At 39.6% G+C, this 25,391-nt stretch overlaps 1 protein-coding gene across 7 annotated transcripts in view; it reads left to right on the top strand.

The window, feature by feature from the left end:
* Positions 1-25,391, top strand: part of PDE1C (phosphodiesterase 1C) — a 303,096-nt gene that overhangs the window by 268,267 nt on the left and 9,438 nt on the right. For 5 of the 7 annotated variants that reach the window (XM_051610091.1, XM_051610093.1, XM_051610094.1 and 2 more), the window contains one exon: positions 2,858-2,932. In XM_051610091.1, coding sequence (XP_051466051.1) covers positions 2,858-2,932 — 75 coding nt within the window. Of the gene's footprint in view, positions 1-2,857; positions 2,933-17,176; positions 24,214-25,391 lie in introns of those variants that run through there. The other 2 variants (XM_051610096.1, XM_051610097.1) reach the window with 2 other exon arrangements.

Consider the following 25,391-nt stretch of genomic DNA (forward strand, 5'->3'; position numbering starts at 1 on the left):
CAGAAATTTTATTACAGTATTTTAACTTGCTATAGAACTAAGTTAAAATAAAAATCACATTTCACACCCAAAAAAGCTGGAAAAAGATGTTTGAAAGTTACATTAAACATTTAAAAAAAATATTAGACCCATGAGAACAGATCAGTCGTCCACTGGCCATTTCACTGTTCTTCCCTGCCCAGCTCCTGCAAATGGCAGTACAGCAACATATGACTCGTCACAAACTTACTTAGTATCAGAGAGTCCAAAACAAGTGAAAAACACAGACTCAGAAGGTTCCTCTTGGAAAAAGACTGAGTGAGCTTACAGACTTTGAAAATCCCAGGCTCAGGCAGTGAGTTTCAATGGCAGCAGAGGCAGAAATTGTGTTTAAAGCATTTCTGGTATGATACTTATGTGTTTCACTTGGCTGCTGGTCTTCCCCAGTGATCTCTTAATCATGAGGGCTTTTTTAGACGAGAAGGACTATGGGGATACAAACTGCCAAGCTTTGTTACATGTGGGAGTTGTCTTCACTGTTACGTGGGTGAAGAGGAGCGGGCCCCCGAGGAGACAAAAAGGTTAAGAACATAAGAAAACCCAGTTAGACTGCATAAGACTCCTCTGAAATCCTTTGTTTTACATGCTTCTAACAATATGAGGCTTAAGTGTGCTCTAGTGATTTTGATAGTACCTTTTTCTGCACTGTCTCTCTGCTGCAGGTGTCAAAAATGCTTTGAAAGGAATTTTAATGATTTCTGAAAATTATTGTCTTCCTCAGGACAGGAAATTCTGCTCCTTAATTTATGGGAAAAGGCTTTTATGAGGTACAATCATTGCAGAGTCTTTGGACACTGACGAAATCTTAACATTCATATCTCTGGGTTAAACACAGATTCCTATGCACATATAAGTTAATATCTCATTGTAAAGTATTTGCCTTATTATTTCTATGCCTTTGTAATCCCTTTCAGAAAGATCATTATGGTCGTTGTTCTGCTCTGCTGCTGGCAGTATGGCAGAGAAGATATTGTGATACTCAAAAGTCCCTTATTCATAATAAGTTACGTTCAATGAAAGGTCAGAAAATGTGTTGTCAGATGAGCCTGAAATCTCTCTCACTCACTCACTGCCTTTGTGCTTTATCAGAGAGATCAAACTGTGAAACAGTGTATGTGTGGGTGTTCGTCATCTTTTCCTGCATGCAGGGTCAAGCAAATAATTTATGCAATGGTCAAATAAAGCATTATTAGCTCATCGCTACTATCAGACTTAAGATGGTTAAGGAAATGTGAGACTTTTGCACTTGTTAGATACATTTTCATTTCATTTTCTGAAGACAGTGTCCTTCTTTTAGAGGCCACCTGTCAAGCTGATACCTCAACCTTGCTTGGAGCTGCTCATAACTTTCTGTTCAAGGAACTCAAGTCAGTAGCAGTGTGGTCAGCTGAGGAGGTAGCTGCATGTCCTGTGTCATCTTGCTCTCATTTTTTTTCCTACCCACACAATGGGTAGGAAATAGGAAGGAAAACATGAAAGTTTTGACTCTGAATAAGAAGTGACAGGACATGTTTGTTTTCCATCCTGTTGAATATTTTAAGATTTGAAAACCATTCTTCTTTTATACTATGATGAAACTCAATTGGAGAGAGAGATCAATCCTCTCTCATCCAAGAATAACAAATATTCTAGTTGTTAGGACACGAGGTGGAAGAGGGAGACCTTGCTTCTATATAATGTCTCTTATTTGAGCCGTTTTGAAAATAAGTATCCACTGGTCATGACTATTTGAAGTCAGATCCTCTTTAATACATAGTACCTATAATTTTGATCTAGAGGCTGTGAAATCGTTATAGTAACAAAAATATTAATACAAATGGAATAGCACTGCTTTATTTCATCCCTGTGACACACCACATATTTACAAAATTCTGAAATGAGAATGTACATCTTTTTGTGTTGCACTGTGGGTCACAAATTCATTGCTACTCCTCTGGAGGGGAAGGACAAGCTTCCTGCTGCCCTCTGGGCAGGCCGTTGTTGCGTCTCCAGATGTCTGAAGGAAGGACACCTTCTTTGCTGCTGTTTGGACACTGTAGCTGAAAAAGCCCTGTTCTAATAGAGATCTCCCTATAAGTTACTTTTCATTTGCTCTTCCGTTTGGCACTCTGATTCAAGGACAGGATGGTCTGGGAAGGTCTGATGTGCTTTGCTGTATAGAGGACAGAAAATGAGAATTACTCTGGTTAACATTCCTGGCTTCATAAAATACACCCCAGCTCAAGTTGCCATTTTCATTCTGCATCAACCACTGTTCTGCAAAAGGCCTTGCTTTCCTGGTTTACTATAGAGACTCTCAAGCCAATGACCAATGCTAACATGATTGTTTGCTCCCTGATACCGTCAGCAAATAACCAACACACATGAATCTGTGGATACAAGAAACTGGTAAGAGAAATAAGACAAAACTATACAGGACTGTTTGTGATGTCTAAGGTGGTTCTTTAATGCAGCAACTTATGATGAAGTCTTGGAGAGTCTTAGTCCTTTAAAAGCATAAATCTTTCAGAGCCCTGATTTTGAAATGAAGATAGTGCTCAGGTTTTTAATGGCCTACATACAACCAAAGGGAATACGAGTTTTCCTGTGCATTTAAAAAGGTGTCAACAATTAGAATAAATTTAATAGTAGATTGTAAAGCTTGATTCGCTGTTGGAGTTGGGTCAATTTTTTCTGGTGCTTTATTCTATAAAAATGTGTTAATCCAGTTCTTTGTGAATTCAAACCTTTTCTCCTGAGGATTTGATTGGGTTACAGGCATTAATAAACTGCAGTCTACGTTGAAATACTTACAGTGTTTCTTATTGCTTCTTTCTAGGTGAATTAAAGGAAGACAATAAATTGGACAAAAAAGATCACTCTAGTGTGGGGGATGAATCAAAGAAAACAGATGGTAAGGACAACATTTTATTACATTTTGTCACCTATATTTATATGTAATATATTGTTGCCTGAACATCCTCAGTTTATTTTAAAAACAGAAAATTGTGTGATAACCAGAGAAAGACTTAAAAGAACCAGTCACTAGATTTGACAAAAGCCATTGGGGCATTCTGGGGGAAATAATTAATTTCACATAATGCCCAGCACCACTGAGTTGTTCTATTGGTAAGCCTTATCCACCAATATCCATGCAGTGCCTGCAAGAAAAATTCTGGATTATTAGAGTTGCTTAATAGGAAATACAGATTTGTGAATCTTCCTGACTTTCCTTGGAATCCTCTCTGCTAGGACAAGCTGCATGGGAGATGCAAACAACAGAGCTAAGAAAAAAACCTGCACAAGGTGTCTCTGTTTTTCAATTGCATGTTATACTATGCAAATACAAACACAAAGCTTTCGTGACTTAATTGGCTGAGGGTTAATTTGCCACGTGCTGTCAAACCACAGGTCTGGGAAGCAAACAGGAGTGAGCGTATCAGCATAGAGGTCCTATTAAGGATGCTATAGAAAAAGGATGTTGCTGAAACATTGTTGAGCTGAAGCAATCCCAAGCCATAGAACAGTTTCTCAGGCATCTGGGAATAGTTGCAAATGAGTCTGAGCCTAGTGTAAAGTTCCATAGATGTTTTAGCAGCCTTGACAAAGTGGAAAGACAGCTCCAAGGTCTGTGGCACATTTGCAACTGTGTGCCTAGGGGCTCTGAGATAAAACCTTTACCCACTTTGCTCCAAAAGCAATTGCTTAAGTATTAGGTAGCAAAATAAACAGAAACAAATATTAGAGCTAGCATTTCCTTTGTGTATGTCTCAGTGAAATCCACTGAAATACAGCTATTCCTAAATGTAAACAATACAGTACTTTGTTTTGATGGTGAAGAAAGACAACCTCATTGTAATTACTCCAGTTTAGAATTATACCCATTTTTTGTTTATTGCTTCGTTTTAAGAAGTTACTTAAAATTCCTGTTGCTCTAGCGAAGTGATAAGTAAGAAGGAAGAAAATGTGATACCTCAACTAAAAATGTAGAAAAAATTGTCTAGAAGCAGGTATTATCTTCAGACAACTAAATGTGTATTTTTTGAGAGAGGGCCCTTAGCAACAGTTCTTTAGGAAAATCCAATTATTTTGTTAAGAGGTAAAATTATTTACACACTTGAGTTAAGTGTCTTAGGAAAACAGTCTTGAAAAAGTACCATTCACAACTCTTTCTGCGGTCATGCAGAAACTAAGCACAAATACTCAAATAACATGTGATGCTTCAGATGTTCATGAGTATGTTGAGTGCTGTATGTAGCTATCAAGACCCCAGAAGAATAAATAGGCAGAATGGCTACTCTCCCCACTGAGGTGGGTAATGAGGAGTGACTGGGCTGGAAGGCTGCAGCTGGACCAGATGGATGCAGAAATATGGGGGCTTCTCTAGGAGCATTTAGGAGCATCAGCTCAGCCAAGGGAGTAGACTTGGGAATCCCTAACTTTGAGGACCAGGTTATGTTTGAAAGCCTGCATTACTAAGGTCTCAGAAATATTAGGAACATCTGTTTAGCTGGGCTGGAGAAGCAAGAAATGATAGTTTCATTCTGTCTTGAAGGGTGAGGATATGAATGCAGTTTCTTGCAAGCTGCTAGTCTTTGTGTGGTGTTAGTAATTTAAGGTCTGTTTTTTCTCCTGTAAGAAAAAGTTCTGTTTGTCTCGTTAGGGAAACGACCAATATCAGGGGACCAGTTGATTACAGTGAATAAGCAACTGTAACCATGCAAGGACAGTTTTTTGGCTGAATGCTTTTAATTCAGACACTGTAAAGACAGATCGTAGCCAATGATCTCTTTGATAGAAGTCAGGAGAAAAACTGTGAATGATGTGCCTTAGAAAAGAAAGTGCTAGAGTGGCACTTCTGTTTTAACAAATCCTGTGCAATGTGCTCTGTCCATTACTCACTCCAGAGCAAATTTCCTCACAAGCCCTGTGAGGGATGTGGAGAAAGGAGCATTATCCATGGATAATGTATAGCTGTTTGCAGACTTTTGAAATGTTTACCCAAACATATGCTTTCTCATGTGCCAGTACATGGTCTTTCACATACTGGAAAAAGGGATTAAACTAGGGAGTTAGACAGATAGAGGTTACCATCATAATGCACTCACCACATGTAGTTTGCTGGTTCTTGAAATGCAGCCTGAATTTTTGCAGTGTCACGGGTACTTGGATTTTACAGCTTCTGTTCAGTATGTAGCTGGAATATATTTGTAGTAAGTGGTGTCCTTTTGTGTAGCTTCAGCCTTGTCACCACCACCCATTAGCATCATCTAGAGCCCTGCACCCAGCTGAGGTCAGTTTGCTACCCTGTTCTACTGCTCAGGCATTCTGCTCCCAAATTAAAAAGCTACAGAGTATATGTTGCATAAATCTTTGCAGAAACTGTGTCCAAATTGCTTTTTGAGCATATACAAAGGAAGTTAGAATCTTTCTGGCTGTAAAAGGCCTTTAAGATCATCAAGTCCAACCATTAACCTAGTACTGCCAAATCCACCACTAAACCATATCCCTAAGCACCATATAATGAAGTTCAGTAAGGGCAAATATAAGGTTCTGCATGTGGATCAAAGAAATCCTAAGCACAAGTACAGGTTGGTGAGACAATGGATTGAGAATAGCCCTGATAAAAAGGATTTGGGAGTGCTGGTTGATAAGAAGCTCAGTATGAACCAGCAATGTGTGCTTGCAGCCCAGAAAGCCACCTGTATGCGGGGCTGCATCAAACGAACCTTGACCAGCAGGTCAAGGGAGGTCATTCTCCATCTCTGCTCCACTGTAGTGACACTCCACCTGAAGTACTGTGTCCAGCCCTGGGGTCTGCAACAGAGGATATGGAGCTCTTGGAATGTGTCCAGAGGAGGGCCATGAAAAGAGGGCTGGAGCCTATGAAGATAGGCTGAGAGAGTTGGGGCTGTTCAGCCTGGAGAAGAGAAGGCTCCAGGGAGACCTTACAGCAGCCTTCCAGTACCTGAAGGGGCTACAGGAAAGCAGGGGAGGGACCTTTCACAAGGGCATTTAGAGAGAGGACAAGGAGTAATGGATTAAAATTGGAAGAAGGGAGATTTAGGTTAGGCTTAGAAAGAAATTCTTTAATGTGAGGTTGGTGAGACACTGGAACAGGTTCCCTAGGGAAGTTGTGGATGCCCCTTCCCTGGAAGTGTTAAAGGCCAGGTTGGATGGGGCTTGGAGCAAGCTGGTCTACTGGAACTCTCTACCTGTGGCAAGGTGGTTGGAAATAGATGATCTTTAAGGTCCCTTCCAACCCAAACCATTCTATGATTCTATAATCTACATATCTTTTAAATACCTCCAGGGATGGGGCCTCCCTGGGCTTACTGTTCCAGTGCCTGACAATCCTTTTGGTGAAGAAATTTTTCCTGATATCCAATCTAAACCTTCCCTGTCACAACCTGAGACCACTTCTTGTTTTGCTTTTCCTTGTTACTTGGGACAACAAACCAACCCGCACCTCACTGCAGCCTCCTTTCAGGTAGTTGTAGAGAGGGGTAAGGTCTCCCCGCAGCTTCTTTTTCTCCAGACTAAACAATGCCAGTTCCCTCTTCATAAAACATGTTCTCCAGACCCTTCACCAGTTTTGTTTCCCTTGTTTGGACACTCTCCAGCACCTCAGTGTCTTTCTTGTACCGAGGGTCCCAACACTAAACACAGTACTTGAGGTGTGGCCTCACGAGTGTTGAGTACAGGGGCACGATCACTTCGCAAGCCCTGCTGGCCACACTATTTCTGACACAAGCCAGGATGCCATTGGCCTTGGCCACCTGGGCACACTGCTGGGCTCATATTCAGCCAACTGTCAATGAGTAGCCCAGGTGCTTTTCTGCCAGGCAGCTTTCTAGCCGCTCTTCCCCTAAGTGTTTTTTCCCAAAAGTTGTTAGAATATCTTGTTATGGAAATACATACATGCCAAAATGTTTCTAACACATCTGTCCTACAATATGGGGAACGAAGTGGCCAGGGGCATGTAGAATAACTATCCCTGTGGGCATGAAGACATTGAAGCCACATATCTATGCTGTATTCACAGGTGTAAAATGTAGCTTCTGTGTCAGAGTTACCTTCAAGCTATCAAAAAATGGTTAAGTGGGCATGCCTCCAGAAAGAGGAGCTGGGCTCACCGAAACAGCAAGGAGCTACATAGGTGTGTAGCCAGAGCTTCATGTGACTGAATCAAGTCTGTACCTAAGCTAACTACTTTAAAACTAGCTTAAGGATGGCTATGTAAGCTGCAGTGATGCCTTTGATTTCAGTCTTAGCCACTTCAAAATCCTGTGCAAGTCTCTTGAACATAGGCTAGTCTCTTTCTCATGTTAATCTAATGTTTGTAATATTGTTTGTTGTTGGGTTTTTTTTTTTGGGGGGTTGTTAGTGCTGGGTTTTTTTGTTTGGTTTGGTTTGTTTTCTTGTGTGTGGTTTTTTGTGTTTTTTTTTTTTCGATGGGAGATGCTGTTTGTTACTCAGTACTGCACCTTTTCCAGTTCCAATAAAAGAGATAAGGGATTGTCATTTCCCACACAAAGACACAGCCCTATCAGAGACGTCATCAGTACATGCAGTTCATCACATTTCCTGTGGGATAGAAAATCATTAAACCATTTGGGAAAACATGATTTTCCCATGTGAAATATTTGCTTTTTCAAAACTTCGAATGGAAAATTGTAAGCAGTCACATGGAAACAATTTTTATTTACATTCACAAGCTTTATGGCTTTACAAAACAGACAACAAAGGAGAATATTATTCTTCCTCCTTTTAGACTAGATACAAGGAAGAGATTTTTTACAATGAGGATGGTGAAACACTGGAACAGGTTGCCAAGGAGTTGGTAGATGCTGCATCTTTGGAAACATTCGAGGTCAGGTTGGACAGGACTCTGAGCAACCCAAACTATTCTATGATTCCCACTTTCACAGTTTATCACTACCACCTCCTCATTTTTTTACCACTGGGAAAAAAATTCTACTAAGTTAATGTAAAGTTTTAAGTGCAGTTCTGTTTTGGGGACCAAAACACAGTTCATCCCAATATTCCTTTTCAGCAGATAAAGACAATTAAAAGGGTCTTTTTTGCGTATTTGTTCTGAGAACTTATTATTCTGGTGGCAACATGCAAGTTTGCAGGTCATAGCACAGAATTACACGCGATATTTGTATCTTGAACTAGTACAGAGAAAACTTCATGTTCCCTGGGTATGTGTCATGAGCAATGCTCCCACCTCGTGGTGAAATCACTACCCAGCGTTTTGACAGGCCATAGTTTCAGTAATACACTGTGCAACGAAATAGAATAAAATTTAGTTAACTGATATATAACATAACATAAAAGAATATGTAGCTTTTAAAACATACAGACTCTATGAAGATTTCATAACAGGCTTGCCAGAAATTTAGGTTTTAGTGTTCTTCATTTTGATTTTGTTAAGCTTTACCGTTGCTTAACAGTAGTAAAAAGCCTTTCTTATATGTTCTATATGTTGCTTATGCCAACACATAAAGCTACCTTTTGGACTTAATTTTTCATGACAATCATTCCTTGATAAGGAAGTGGAAAATTCCCTGATTAAAAAGTACAGGGGCTTCCTTTCATTCTGTCCCACTTGTTCCTATAGGTCAAGTGGCAGAGTAGTTGGCACAGAATGTTGTTATCTGAGGATGCCTTTAGTGTAGGAACATGATGGGGGCAAGGAACCATGATGATGGCTCCACTCCCATACAGAGTCAAATTAACAACATTCTTCCCAGTCTCATTTAAGGAGAACACATTTTTTTTCAAAGCAGTTCAACCATTTAAGAATTGTCTGTCTTTGCAGCCTTCTGCAGATACGGTTTTCACGTGTGTCAATCTAGCCAAGACCAGTACATTCCAATTAACACTAAGTAGACTTCTGACAAAAGCCTGCTTTTTTAATCTGCATAATGCCATGTTGTTTTAAAAGAAGTTATTCAAGCATATAAATGAATAACTTTTGCTAATATCTTCTTGAGAGAGATAAAAAGGTAAATTTCAGGTCATATAAATAACGCTGCCATTTTTATTTCTACTCCGAAAGACTGGCTGGTTTCTCCATTATTATCAGAAGCAAGAAGCCCATTTCAGTTTGTAAGGCAAACACAGTGGATTCCTCCTTGGTGCTTGATAGTGTCAGAATCCAGCAGCAGTGGCAAATTGGAATGACAATAGTTTAAGACTACTTCTAAAGACAATTTCCTTCTTTTTCTTCTTTTTATGGCCTGTCATTTGAATTGCATTAGAGGTTATTGCCCCAAGTAAGAAATTGGAAAGCTTTGTACTGATACCTTCTGGAAAAGCTTGCCTGAAAGCAGGAAGGCATTTTGCTATCCAAAAAGACATATTTCACTATATTTTATTGCTGCTGAACAATTGCTCCATAGTAGCACAATATAGGATAACTGGAGGGGGAAGAGCTTCTGTGCATTTTAAAATCTTTTTTGTGCTGTTTGGAAAAAAAATGACTGTCTAGTTTTGCAAGTGGCATCTGAGGCAAGCTGGCATTTGCATAGGGGCACGTATTCTGAATAATTTTTTATGCAGTTTTAATATCAAATAGAAGACGAGCATGATTTGATTTTTGAAGCTAAATACATTGTTAACATCCTGACCTCTAGAACGTTACATCACCATGGCACGCACGTTCCATGAGAATATGAGGAATATGTAGAAAGGTACCTTGTATAATTTTGTTGATGTGCAATCATGCTGATGATTTTGCAACCTGTCAGTTTGGTAAGAGTGTGTATGTGAATCTTAAGGAATGCACCTGGTTTCCCTCTGAGACTCGGATATATCTCTTTTTAAGCCTGCTTTCCATCGTTCAGGCCATGCCAGGTGCTTCAAAAGTCCTTAGGATGCTTGAGTGCTTTTTGCTTCGACTTTACATGAAGTCACAGATGTATATGAAAAATTTGAAAATTGGGACTAGCATTTGGCTTGATTTCAGATTCAAGTGAGTATGTGGAATGCTCATCCCAGATGCATGGTGAAAAAAAAAATAATTCACTGTATATACTGAAGTAGGTTTTTTGAGTAGTTAACTTTATGGGAAGCAATCTTTCAGGTGTCCTTTGGTCCTTTATATAGTTCTGCTCAGAGATAGAATATAACTGCATTGCTCTTTGGGGGTAAGGTGCATGGTCCTGGAAGTATGGAGGGATTTGTAACTTCCTCAGTGCATCACAGAAATTCCTCCTTGATTTTGCACCATTGGACATTTTATTGCACCAGTCAGGAAGTGGAGCTGTGACCTTGCTTCTGTTACAGTCCTTCTTTCCCCTTTTAGGTTAATTTTTCTGTGCAATCATGTATAGAAAATCTCTGCTTCAGCAAGAGGAGAGTCCTTCCTGCTCCTCAGTTACAGGAATTTATGTTCGGTCCAGTGACAATCAGGCCTCCTTTTCACCATGCAACACTTAGCCCTGAAAGAGAAACAAGATCATGTCCAAAATGAATGACTGAAAATATGGCTAGTCAAAAGACATCAGTGACCTTTAGCTTTCATCTTATCTCTTCCCCATGGAACAACTAGCTTCCAATTTGAGCATTCCAGCTACAGGTATCTCACCTGATAGGGGCTCTGACAATGTATTTTAAATTGAAGAGTTAAGGAGAGAGAAATACAATAGTCAACTTTCTAGGAATCCAAATGTAAAGACTGCACTCTACAAATTGCCCACTGGGTTCTTAGGGGGTACATTCCTACCCCTTGCTTTGTGTACTGGGCCTGCTGCCTGATCTGTCCCTGTATGCAGAGGCAAAGCAACATCAGTCACTTTGCTGCTAACTGCAGTTCTGTACAATTCAGTCCACAGACGCTGGACAAAGAAGAGAGAGTAAATTTACAGGTTAGTTTTTTGAAATTCATACCCTAATAGTAATCTTTATTACTTATTACCATTAATCAGTCCATCACTAGACAATTCAGACTTCTATCTGCTTCTAAACCACTGCTTTGCTCTTCTTAATGTCAAAAGCTTTGACTTGGAGGCAATAATCCATGTAGAAGAAGAAACCAGCAAGTTATATTAATTGAGAAAGGCTATTTTGCATCAGGCTAAAGTATTTAGGAATTTAAGTCTAATTTAAAACAAATGATTGTCAAAAACTGAAGAGGCACTGAAAAAAATCCAAATGAGAACTTTTACTTTCAAGTGATGTTTCACATTTTTAGCCAGCTTAAATAAATGGTAAAAATAAAAGTTTTGTTGGAGTTAGATGAAAAGCTTAGCTTGATTTTCTCTCCACCCTCTCCACCAAAAAACCCACTCCCCAACAATAACTTTTGCCACGAGAGAAAGAAAGCAATTACTTGTGTCTGTCCCAGGTGTAAGCATTATTATAATTTTTCAGTTTAGTCAATCAAAGAAGCAATTATTTGCTCAGTGCTAATTACAAAATTCTAATTCATATATTTAGCTGGAAACTTTCCTGGCTTGGATAATCCTTCAGCCCAGGGCAGCTGATCCATTTTGGGCCTTGAAAAGCACTGGCATCTTCACTTCCATCCACAACAGAACAGCTCTTTGTGACAACCAAGATCTAGCTTTTACCCCAAACATGTTCAGAGATTTTAATTATGTTTGATTATCAGATATAGAACAAGCCTTCACACTTATTCATGTAGGTGGCTTTGCATACGAAGTATCTAATTTCTTTCATACATGCTGTACTTGGGAAACTCAGATGTTACTTGGTGAAACCAAACTTTCTGCCAATGTATTAATTATGTTTTTCTCTGCTGTTAAGTATGCCCATAATGTGCTGGTAAGCAAGCAACATATATTAAAACAAAGCTAATCTCTTCCTTCCATCATTGATGTGATCTCAGGTCAAGTGTAATACAAGCTGTCAAGCAAGTATAAAACTCAACATCACTGTGAACAGGACTAGAAATTATTTGACGTCATGAATGATTTAGGGATAACTATGTGCCAAAGCTAAAAAATCATAATATCCTCTATGCTCATGTCCTCTCTCCTCCTAGAAAAATGAATGCTAAGCACTTGAGTGGTCTGCTAAATTAGAATGATGGAATTTAAATTCAGTTTCAAAACAAGTATTCAAAACTTTTTCCCAACAGCATTTGTTTTTCCTAGCTTTAGCCAGGACGCAGGCACCTTCCAGTAACATTCTATTTTCTTTGGAAAAAAACAATTGCTCTAAAATTTCTCATCCATTAAAAATACAGAAAATGGAGAAGAATTAACTTATAATGCATATTTCTTCTTTATTTCACTGATCTCCTGAACTTTGTTTCTTAGGCCTCATTCATCTCTGGTGCAACAGAAGAAAGCGAATAGCATAAATATGCAAAATTTATGTCTTCATGATCTTCATTTTCTTTGAAAACACTTTCCAAATTACTTTAGCAGGAGACAGAATCATCCAGTGCTGAGAACTGAGCAATGGGATTTTTGACATCTTCATTTTATCCTGAGTGCTAGCAGTATCTTTAACAGTGCTTTTCAGATGGTGACAGGGTACGACAGAGCACACTTTAGCACTCAGAGGAGACAAAAAATACCCAGGCTTTGGGAAATAAGCTTACAAAATTAAGAAGTCACTCCTTCAAGACACTGAGTCCCCAAAAGGAACTAGAAATGGCAGATGTATCAATCTGCCCCACCAGCTGCGAATAGTCCCATCATTTGTAGTAAAAAGGGTAACTATGTTTTGGATGATGGGTTATCTGAGACACCTTTATTCAGGCTATTATTCCCCCTCATTGTGCACTGCATCAGTAGTAGTTGGTTTCTGATATCAATTGCTATAGAGCAATCTGTCATTTCTCTTGTCATTCCATGCAGTGCCTGGGTGGAGCAGAACGCTGAGGGACAGCAGAGTTTTGGAACAGTCTTATCCCCAAAATCCTAGGCTTTTAGTAAGTGAGGGCAGAGGCTACTTTCAAACACCATGACAACTTTTTTAGGAGCACGTGAACAACCACGCCGAGTCAGAGCAAAACTCTGTTTAGGTCAGTCATCTACTCAACAAAATTTCATAGCAGAGATCTTAATGAATAAAAAATAAAACCAGAGCAATGCATCGCCCCTACACCTTTCTGTCTTCAGAGAGCTAAGGCAGAGGTCACACCTTTGATTTGAATAGCCACTGGTAGATTTTTCTTCCATTACTTTGTCTGTCTTTTGAGCCCAGGTACTTTTTTGTGTACTGAGCACTGAGGCAACACAAATCAAAATTTACTTAGGCATTATATGAAAAATCATATCTTTTTATTGGTTTCAAATTTACTGCTTGATAATTTCATTTGACAGCCCCCTTCCTGGACTGTGGAAAACTGAGTACTTGTTCCCTACTTACATTCTTAGTGCCACTCAAATTTTCATTTATCTTTTATTAGGTTCTCCTTGCAATTCTCCCTTTTCAGACTAAAGAGTCCTAGCATGTATAGACTATATGCGTTCAGCTTTCTTTCAAGTGCAACCCTTTTGATATCTTCAGCTTATGCTACTACACCACACTAACAGACTGTTATACACATGGTTATTGGGATGCAACAAGAGAATCTGATTTTAGAATAAATTAGAAAACCCATAGAATTAAAATTTTTCCCCTAAATTTTTAAGAATAAACTTACAAAATACAAACCCTCAAAATTTTGATTTTAATGTAATTGTATGCTGATAATTTTTTTTGTTGATATCTTTGTGATTTTACATCATAAAAGCATGAAAAGACATCGCCATGGGGAGCTCAGTAAAGCACTGAATTCATATGTTTAAGTGAGGCTCTCCTCTACTTTTTCTGTGTATTAAAATTCTAACTCAAAAACTCTCTTAGGGTAATAGTACCTCAAGGACAATGTTATTTGGCTGTGTGGTGGTGTTCCTTCATCCCCATCAAAGTGCTCATGCAGCATGCTAAGAAGATGAGATTTGTTCATACTAAGCACTACATTTTCAGAGGTGACAACAGTCTGCTCAGAAAGAAAATCCAAGTGTATAATCCTGGATAACTCTGGTGTCATCTTGTGCTTCCTTCATAATTAAGTACGGTTACAATGCTGAAGGAACACATATTGGAGCAGTGGAAAAAAGGACCGTGCAATAACCTCACACTTTCATCACCTGGGACTGCCAAGCAAGCTAAGTAGTTTGTGAAAAAGCCCCTGCCCTCAAAATTGGCATGCCACATCCCTGTCCTGCAGTCTGCAGTCTGCATTCAGCATATATTTCTTAGGAGAGAAAACAGTAGAGTTTTCTTTTAAATGAAATTTTAAAAACATAGGGCTCGGTCTTGTCCTGGCAGCCCTGAAGGTCTTGAGCCGTCTCCGGGCAGAGCCGTGCTTTCTGTGGAGAGGAAGGGATGGAAGGAAGGGACAGGCGTTTGGCTGGAGCAGCAGAGAAGCAGTCTGGGAGAGGTCAGCTCTCCATTTCCAGCTGGTACAACCGGCATCACGCCTGTCATTTATGCTTGGTGAGGAGTGTGAGTCATTACGGAACAGGTGTAGGTTTTGAGTCAGTCTAAACTCTCAGTTCAGTCTAAATGCCTCTGGGGCTCTGTTCCTGTTCTCCAACTGGGTAGCAGATTGTGAAAGTTTGCATTAGACAGGCATAATAAATGCCACCTGTTAAAAGAGGTAGTTCCTGTAAGGCTTTGTACTCCCAAGCATTTGTTTAATCACAAAAGGAGAGGCAAATGTGTGAGATTGATCACCGATTGTGCAAAACTGACAGCCAGCTAACTTGCTGTGTGGATACAGTTGTATGCTGAGTGATTCTGTGTGAAGGAAAAGATGAACTACAGAGTACTTTCCCTTCAGGATGTCAGACTGTACAGTAACATATTAAATGTATACATTCATAGACCAGCGAGCACAAGTTAAAAATGTATAAACTACAAGCTGATAGCAAAAATGGACTTAATAACCTCACAGTGGGTGCTGGTATCACATGAATAGCTGTAGGTGTGGTATTTGCATTAGTGATCAAGGGGAGGGTCACTGCTCAGCCTTGACAAACAATATAAACTCAGCAGTGACACTGAAGGACTGAGATCTGTGTTCAAATGCGACTATTTCAGATAATGAAATTCATTATATGCCAAATGAACTATTTAAAGTCTTCCTGTGTACCAAGCACTGCATAGTCGTTCTTTTTCCTCTGTCAATTATCTTTGCTGATACATACTAATATTTGCACTGGATCTATTGTGCTGAAATGAGAAAGAGGCTGAATCACATCCCAGGTTATAGGGAAGCTATATTGTATCGAAAGGGAAATTCAGCTCCACCAAGCAGAAAAACAATTTAAAGCAAATGCTGTACTGGAATGATCTCACTGGAGATGATGATGTGGCTAACAGAAACAAAAAGCAATATATGACTCAGTTCTCTTCAGGGAACTTCAGAGTCTGGAAAAAAAAAAAAAAAAGACTACATTTTCCCTTGTTTCATTAACAGGGATGAGAGGGGGCAAAAGTCTTGTGAGTATGGATGGCACAGGAAAGGGAGGACATGATGGGTGGTACTTCAAGCTGGTGTGATTCAGGAAATCATTTAAGAGATTCAGAAATAATTACTGCTCAAAGATGCCAGTTAGTCCACATGCCCCATGGCCTTTCCTTCTGTGCCAGTCTTTCCTCTTTAAAATGTGGCTAATGATACATCTCACAGGATTGTTATGATCCTGTTAACGACAGTAAGTCAGACATCAAGGAAATGTAGTCCTAATGTTACAGCTGTTACTATTGCCCATTGTGGATTATGCTGTAGGTAGTGGTGGGAATGTGACAATTCAGTCTAAATAAATCAAATGAAATGCTGAAAGCCTAATTCTTCATAACAGTGCCTTAGAATTGCATCAGTGAGCAAGGTATTGCAGCAACTTGCAAGGTATTGCAGCAACTTACAAGGTACTATCCTGAAACAGAAAGCCCCTCTCCTTGCTACACAGTATAAGAACATGATACCTACTCTAACAGATCTGTGCAGCCACTGCTATGCATTCATCAGAGATAGGGCAACCCAGCAGCAAAGCCTTAGACATTTGTTTTTGTCTATTTTTCCTTTTCCCAAATACTACTTTAAAAAAGAAATAAATTTTTTAAAGAAGCAATATATGATTGAAGGCAAAATAAATAGGTTTTCTGAAAGGACCCAAAGAGATTCTGGTGTTTCAGAGGGCATGCCCAGCCTTACAGATAAATTCATCTCTCCTTGGGCTGCATCTCCTTGTTTGGGTGACTCTTTCAAATGTACATAGGTGTTGTAACAGTAGCTCAGCAGAGTGCTGGGTGTTTTCAGATAATTGCTTGGGACGGTCAATATTTGAAGCTTTTCTAGAGGCCCTCTTGAGGAGGGCATGAGGACAGTTGGATAGAATGTCCTCTTTCGTTAGAAACTGTCCTCTTTCACTAGAAATAATGAAAAAGTTTTCTTGTCTACATTTCTTCGTCAAGGACTTATGTTTATTCTGAAGATTCATTTGTGGTATAACTACATAGAATACAGTTATGTTTGTACATTCAGGATAATGTTAGTCAAACATAGCCTAATGTTGAGGCCAAGCGTTTATAAATTTTTGACAGAAGAGTCAAACAGATTGTAAAATGCACATATTTTGTTAGATCTCAAGCACCGACCCATACATAAGGCTGTGCTTTTCATTGCCAGCTCTTTGGGAGAAAGGGGCTTTTAAAAGTTAGTGCTGTTTTGTGTGCAGAACATTTTCTTTTCTTCACCCAAAACCATCGATGCTTTCATGAACAAAAAGGTATTGAAAGAGTTAATGAGCAAGGGTGATGAGACAGCACTACAGCACAGAAATGTAATGAGATGTCTTGATCTAAGCCTGGTGGATTCTGTTACATGATCCCATTAATGCCAAAGGTTGAATTCCCACTGGATAAGTCAGAGAGCAATGGATTTCACTTTGTTGTCAGTCAGAATGATATTTCCAGTCAAGCCAATAAGAAGTATTGCTTTGGTGCACCTCACCTTGAGTCCTTTCAACAGCTAAGAAATGCTGCACTGCTTGGAGTAAATGAAGCTGTCTAAACTGATGCCCCTTTTCTTCTTTCCCAGATTACCTGCTCCTTGGACAAAGGGGAAAAAGGCCACATTTGACATTTTTCTTTTTCTTTTTCTTTTTCTTTTTTTTTCCAGATACAGAAGAGTAAAAATATATTTTAAAAGAGACTGCCAATTTCTTTCATCATTTTAGCTGAGCTGCTTCATTCCTGTTCTCCTCCTCCTTCCACAAAGACCAGTTTCTGGGGAAGGCATTAAACAACTCTCAAAACACTCCTCCCACTGGCTACTTCACAGCTAATGACTCTGGGTTCTAGGGTGGGGGCCTTGCTTTATTGGGTCAGTTTTATTTTTGTTTGTTTTGGTTTCGTGTTTATGTGTGCATTTTTTGTTGTTTTGGGAAACTTTTTGTTAAAAAAAACCAAAACCAAACAAGTGATGATTTCCTGATGCAAATGGTTCCATTTTTCTGAACAGGTCAAGCAAACAGATGAGAGTCATCTTCAAAAGCCATTATTATCCTTTGCTATGCCTCATTTTGTGAAACCAACATTAGGATGATGCAAAAGAATATTAAAAAAACAAACAACAACACAACAAACCCAAACCAAAAAACCCCAAACTTGATTATACTTCACTTTTACTATTTTTCGTTTCCCCAAGAGCCATTTCCAATTGCTGGTAGACAGAATTTGACATCAGTTTTACTGTCTCTGTAAAGATTTTTATGAATAAGAATGGTGAATTTGTAGGGTCATTTGACCATTTGTTATGCTTGGTGTCTTTTCCAGATGATGCAATAATAGCAAAATGTTTTTGCTTCTAGACAGCAGGCAGACTCATTCAACCCTAGATTTTGTTCCGTTTTTGCAGTTAGTATGAGGAAAGGACTAATCAATGAAAGTGATATTCCCTTGGGGTAAATTTTGTTGTCAGACTCTGAAAGCAAGTGTTAATGTACTGTTTGATGAGCCTGCCTTAACTTGGCATTATCATTAATTAGCTGTTTCCCACATTTGTCCATGGGCTACTAACAACCTTTCTTTGTCTGGCCTGCAGATGTAAGAGAAGGGCAGCAGGGAATCACATGGATCAATTCTTACTTTCATCTCAGTGTGGTCTTTCATTCATTAATAACTGAACAGACAGGGCAAAGAAAAGGAAATCGTTGCTGGAGGAGCACAGGCGGACAAAACTAAAATGAAAAAGTGTGTTCTAAATACACTTCTGGAGTCAGTGGATAAAACTGTCTCATCCAGTGGAGTTAGACACATGGAAAGTAGCCATAATTTTGGCTCATTTTAAAAAAGAAATGTTAAAGAGCTAAGTTGCTCAGGCCTTGATTCAGGAAGGTATCTTTTTATGAGAAATGTCAAACACATAGGTAAGTGCTTTTCTGGCTTGAGATCTTATTAGGGATCCAGTTAATTATAAGTTAAGTTTACCTGTCTATGTGGAAATCAAGACACATACATACACACACATATGCAACTGTTTTTTGCTTAACTCCTTTTTGTTTAGGATAAGGTCTTGCTATGTTAGTCTTCTAGGTATTTTACAAGGAATCAGACTGCTGTCATGGCTCTTTGCTATTAGAAAACATGCAAAACATTGGTTTAGAGGGGTAAACCTTTGGTGTTTCCTCTTCATGTTCAAAAGCACAGGACTTTACCACCAGCCTATATCAGAGCCTGGATCTCTGTTTGTCCTTCAACTGTGCATGTACAGGGACAACCTTCCCACGACACTAGCAAAAATCACAGCAGTGATCTCAGCCTAAATCCATAAGTAAATATTAATACCTTCTCACTCAGGAGTGTTTGTATCTGGAATTTTGATTATTGAAGCTAGAGATGTTTTGAATTCTTTTCTTTGGACACCAGAATTTTGAGTTTGTTCAAAGCCAGAAATTTAGATTAGGTTCATGCTGTGAAAAGGTTGCACTTCAAGCACATTTTTTCAGAAGGAAGAAGTATAACTCCTGCAGTTCTTAGAACTCACAGTTGGCTTCACTGAACCAGCTCATTAAAACAAAATAATGATAAGGGCACAGGGAGTTCCCATTTGTGAGCTCCTGGCTCTGTGGTAGCTCTGGGGTAGATTTTTTGAGGAAAGCAGGGTGCTGGGAGGACAGTGGTGCCGCTCAGTGCTGAGCACACTCCATGTTGTGTGATAGGCAGAGGGCTGTGTCACCACATAGCACTTTCCCCCCTCCCCTTTTCCCTCCTCCATAAGCATTCAGCCCTGCTAAGAGTGGTAGAATATTACTTCTAGCCCTGGCCAGGCTCTTTGAAGGCCCATCGATGAAATATCTATAATGCAGAACTAAATACCGCAGCGATGACTCAGTCCCTGCTGAGTCAGACTTCTCCCTGGAGTCAGGGGGAACATAACCCTCCCTGAGTGTTTGGTCAGAGGTGCAGGATGACTTAGTAAATATTTTTAAAGTTACCTTTACCTAATATACATTGACTAAAGATGCCTTAGATTATGCACAGTAGAATAATAATAATAACAAAGAAAACCTAAATCCTTTTCTTCACCCACTTCTGATACATATTTTCTTTCTTTCCTAGAGTGACTTTTTTTCAGTCAGCAAAGCCAGACCACTTAATTTTCAGCTGGTCAGTTCTTGTTTCTGGCACAAAGGTGTGAAATCAGACTGGAAAATGTTTCTCCTTGATTGTTAGTGTCATTCACCACTGACAGGAGCTAATATGCAAGTGGTGGATTTGTAATCTCTTGGGGACTGCAGATCAGAGCTGCCATTCTAGAAGAGATGCTATAGTCAGAGTTACTGATCTCAGTACACAGGTATGCAGTAAAATGTTTTGCAATATACAGGCAATCACAGCTAGCTCTAACATTCTCCTGCTCTTTTAAAATTATTTGAATAAGCTGCAGTGTGTCATTAGTATTTTTTAGAATTTTCTGTTGTCATCTACAAAAATCCCCATGAAATCTATTAGTCTGGAAATATATAAAGTGAAATCTAGAAATCAAAATCCTACAAAGAGATTGGGCCAGATGAAAGCAACTATTGTGGGGTCCCCTCCCAGGATCACACCTACATTCCCCCATTCCATTTGCCCCCCACTTCCCTGGAACACTCTGCAGCATTCTGCTAGTGCATTGTGAGCCAAGGAATGGTATGTTTAAGCACCTCCCAGTTAAACTAGAGATCAGCCACTGTGCAATTGTGTAAAAAAAAATAAAAATTATTTTAAAACTCTGAAGAACTGCTTTCTCTTTTTTTTTTTTTTTTTTTTTTTTCCTCCATGAAAGGAAACAAAAGTGGAAAAGGATTAGGTGTTCATTAGCTAACAGCCTAAAAACAGAGTGAGAAAGGATTTCTGCATTTACATCCTTACCTTACTTTCCCCAGATGCATAGAAAGTATGTTTCCAGAAGCCTTCCTTTTCCATCTTCAGTAAGACAATGAAGGCAATGAATAAGCCAGAAATTCTGCAAATATAGGGCCCATACCACTAGCCTCATGCTGGAATTCTATGGAATTATTTGGGAGCACCCATCAATAGGCACAAAGGGGTCTTCTGATGCCTGAGTGCATCTCACAGGGGGTGGCACAGGCTGGGAAGCTGTGTGAAAAAGACAGCACCCTTCTGCCTCTGCACAGGAACTGCTGGTGCTCTCAGAAAGCTCTACCTTGCTGGAAAAGCAGCAGATGTCTTCTACTTCCCAGAAACTGTTGTTGAGGGAGAATATTGTTCTAACTTGAGAGAGAGAATCCAGGTAGTTTACCCCTGTAAAACAGGGAGGGATACTGTTGCAGGTATCTCTATTGGTGTTCTTTCCTATAGCTGGAACTGGTGTTCAGGGAATTAGCAGACCTTTGTCTCATGGTGATGTAGGGCTTGAACTCCTGGAGACACTATAATTTAAAACAAAGGTGACAGTTCTTTGCGCTGCACCCCATCAGTAATTTGTCCCATGTGTTTTTGTGGCAACATGCAAGTGTTCACACATGGGAAAGGAGGGATTTGTTTACTTTTGAATTTATTTTTCAAAATGTAAAAACCTCTAATGCAGCCTCTCAAAATGTTTAAGTCAACCAGCTTTCCTTACAAATGACACTCTTTTAGGTTATATGGTCAGATTTTTGTCTTTATAAAAAGACAGTGGATGTCACGAATGTTTTCTGTGTTTGAGAAAAAAGACGCCAGAAGCCAACTTTTTTTTTGCTGATGACCAAATAGGTGATAGACTAAAAAAAATAATAATTTTGCAATTTTAGACTTAAAACATATTCCAGAGTAGCCAATCTAGGCACACTGATGCTTATTTAAAAGTGCAGCCTTTTGTATAGCTCCAGCTGGTATAAACATGCTATGTATTAATACAGTAGGATGCTTAGCACCAGAATGAATCTGGAATTTGGAAGCCTGTTTCCTGATGGGTGAATGAAGGGGGCAAATTCCTTTTTCTGGATTATTCTTTTTTCAAGCATGAATTTTGTGGTTGGAGGGAAACTTCACAAAATGTAGTTGGCTATGCCAGGAAAGAATGGAATATGGTGGTGGTTTTGCAAAATACCCTTTGAATATGGAAATATTTGCTTATATACTTATAAAGACTTCCAAGCTCAGTCTGGAAGCAAAAATATTTCAAACAAGGTAGCTGGTAGTACTGTGCTGCTTTTTAATCAGAAGGTCCATGAGGTCATCTAGCTAAGGCAAGTTCTTTTGCTGTTAGTCATTGCAAATACTATAGTAGGTCCCAAACGTGGCTCTTAGTTAGAAAGCCAAATAATTTGTTCAAAGTAAAAATTAACAAACCCGACAAGGACAATAGTATTTTTGCTTCAATTAGAAAAAACTAGTCTATCTCCAGGAGCTCATGAGATAGTCTTAAATATGTCTTGTTGGCTTTTTCCTCCTGTTTAATTTTTAGGATAATGAAACTCATCATCCTCTGATGATCTATACCACACGTTAGCCATGTATACTCAACAAATTACAGCACAACCAAGTCCTTTTCTTTTACTCTTTTTTAATCCATCACCTGCCTCAATAATTAAAAACAACAGAGCAATTCTGTGCTGTTGTTTGTGTTGAACTGGTGGTGATCTCAGCGATGTGCTGGCGCAGTGTCTGAATGGCAGCACTCAAAAACAAATTTTGTGCAAATGGCTGCAGGGAGTAGACATCAGTGCTGGCCAGGTAGAAAGGAGGGGAAAAAAACCCACATGGTTTCACATTTTAAAGCATAAATTCAGCTCCCTTCAAAGCGGGTACAGCAGTTTGTCCCACTTGTGTCACCCACAGCATGAGCAGGTCTGCTTTGGCCTCAGTGTAGTGTCAGGTGTGGATCTTAACGTGGTGCAATCCTTGCTTCCACAGGGAGACAAGTCTTGTGATCCCAAACAACTCTTTCCTTGTCTGATTACTGTGATTAAAGCAGTAGCAGGGCAGGTGACCACTGCCAATGCCATTATTTTCTGTTAAAATGCATCTCCGCTTGCTGAGACTGCAATTGCTGCAATGTCCCTTCTGATCCTCAGCAAGCACAGGGGGTTCTGCTCTGTACCGAGGCAGGACTGAGACACATGCCTGTCTTCAGGGCATCAGCTCTCCCTGTTCTGGTAACTTGACTGCCAGGTAGAAGAAAGTGTAGCTGGCAAGCTGGCTCAGGACCTGAAGCTCAGTTTAGTCATTTATTTACCCTCCTATGAAAGTGCACAACAGGACTCACTCACAAATCTCACAGCACACTCTTGGCATTTTGTATTCTTATGATTTCTTCCAAGTGCATATGTATCAACTGCTGTGTACTCGTAACACCCTGGTTTTAGAAGCTATCCAGTGGTAGGAGGAATATATGTGATCTTTTTGTCTCTGCCAGTGGTTGTAGGAGTGCATCTATCAAACAAAATTACTTATGGCCATTGGGGTTTTCTAGTGATAAAACCTAGCAGTAGAATGACAGAGTGAGCATTTTCCTTTTCTTCTTGCTTGGATAATATTTTTATACTCTTTTATATGCAATTTTTTTAAATATTTGCTATTTTTATTGTAGAGTTTACCAGACGTTCTGATTGTCTACAGGCCCAGATTCTCACAGGAATACTTCCCTTCCCTTTTCTCCTGCCCCTTCTTCCCCAACAGGCAAAACCATTGCATTTGCAACATCAGCTTAGAGCAGTGTAAACCTAGGGTCTGATCACTCTTTCAGTTGCACTGAAATCAAAGGAAGTTCCATACAAAGTCCTGCTGGTCTCACCACAGCGTTTGGGGCCAAAGACTAAATAACCTAAATTGGTACAGCTAAGTACACGCAGGGCAGTCTGTGTAAAGCCAGGGCACCAGGGTGGTACTGTCTTCCTTTGCTGTGATAGGAACTCCTTCCACCACAATATGTTAAATAAGACTATGTATCTCTGTTTGTTCTGATGATGATGCTTCTTGTAATCACTTCAATCAAAGTCACACCCTAGTGCACTGAGTACCTTCAGCTTGGAGGAAGGGTGGACATTGTGGCTTATCTGTGACAGCAGATTTCACTGCTCTTGTGGTTAACCCTATGGTGACAGGTCCCAAATAAAGTTAAGAAACATTACATCTATGGGTAGGAAAGATAAGGGGAAATTAACCAAATTCAAGGGTCTTGGTCTTGTAAAATAACGTTTTCTCAGCTGGCAATCTGCAGGGAATTCTATGTATGAAGTCGAACATAAACTTTACAGTATGTTTATATTAGCAGAAGTGATAATGAAGATGTCTTTCTTGAACTGAACTAAAATAAACAACAGACACCTGTTCTCTCACATTTTTTAAAGAGACAGGTTGTTACACTACTTTGCACCAAGGGAGAGAAAACAAGTTAAAATCCATGCTGAAAGCAAAACTCCATTCAAGTTTGCTCCTGGGACTGGGTGGGCAGGGTAATGAAAAAAAAAAAATACACCAAAATGATACAATTTCTAAGACTCATAATGAAAAAAATTGCAAAACTGAAATGAATGCTACCATGTAATGCCAAGTATTCTCAACTGTTCTGAGAATAATTTTAAACAATATGTTTTTATTGTTAGTTCCTCATTTGAAAGAAGAGGCTTGTGGTCTCTAGATGTATAAAACATTTTTCAACATGCCAGTTTTTCTGTAACTGAGTTAATGTATGTTCATTCTATTACCAAATAAAAACAATGAGGTCTCTGCTCCATTTGAATTAAAGCTGTAGAAGGGTTCATTTTGTTCTGGTGCTTTCTACACCCGATCCAGGCATGGCACTTGCCATTTATTTTCCAGCATCCTGGGCCCTGTAGAGTACTAGTAATGATCAATTTTTGTTCTGTTTTTTTAAACATAGTGGGAACTTTGCTTGGACAGCAGCCATTGCTCACCACTTGCCCTCCTGGGGAGGAGTTAGTGGCAGGGAAACCGAGGTAGAGAATTCAAATACCTTATTTCAGGACCCTGAGTTAAATCTCTACCTGTTTGGGGATTAGACATTTTAACCTCACCTTTCCCCTTTTCTCTTTTGACTGAAATCACATCTCATAAGACCATCTAACACAGCTGCCCACCACACTCATGCTGACTGAAAGACTTGCTTGTGTGATTTTTTTTCTCTGCCACTGGCGGTGTGAGTATTGATCCCACAGGGCTGCTGTCCTGTGCTCCAGCATTGCTTATAGATGTCCTTTCACAGCTTTTCAGGTACTTCTCTACCTACCACCTTCTACAAAGTATCTTCTTCCATAGGTAGACTCCAGCAGTGTCTGTGCAGTAGTCACCACTCCACCCAAGCAATGACCAGAGTTTTTCCATATGGCTTCTCTTTTTCTATTCAATTTTTTCCATAAAACAGAAAAAAATAATGCTGAAGAGTGGCAAAGGCCAAGCCATTCTCTCTAAGGGGGATGTAAAGTTCAGAGACCAGCATGAAAGGCTTTGTGCACTTCTTTTTGCCTGAAATTCCACTTTTAATTCATTGTTTCCCTCACTTGGAGGTTCACTGGTATTGATCTCCCAAAGAACATGCAGTGTGCTTATGTATTCTTAAACCTTATGTATTCTTTTACCTTACTGGCTTGGTTTGAGTCTTCATGTACCTCCAGTCCTGCAAGTAGAGATAAAACCAAGCCGCACATTTCTCTTAGATATTGAGGGTGTTGATGTAGTCCACTGTGATTCTCAATTCAAAAATACTGATGGCCACATAAGCAAGAGAGGAGAAAAGACAGTTTGAAAAGGGCACCTACTGATTTGTGTGACTCGCCTCTGCTTGCAAATACAGTATCAGAGTCCTTTCTCTGGTGCATGTAGCCGGTGACATAAATGTCTGGAGCCGTGACCAACTGGTGGTACCCACAGTGATGCCAGCTGCT

This window comes from Apus apus, chromosome 2 (genome assembly GCF_020740795.1).
Source record: "Apus apus isolate bApuApu2 chromosome 2, bApuApu2.pri.cur, whole genome shotgun sequence".
NCBI lineage: Eukaryota > Metazoa > Chordata > Aves > Apodiformes > Apodidae > Apus > Apus apus.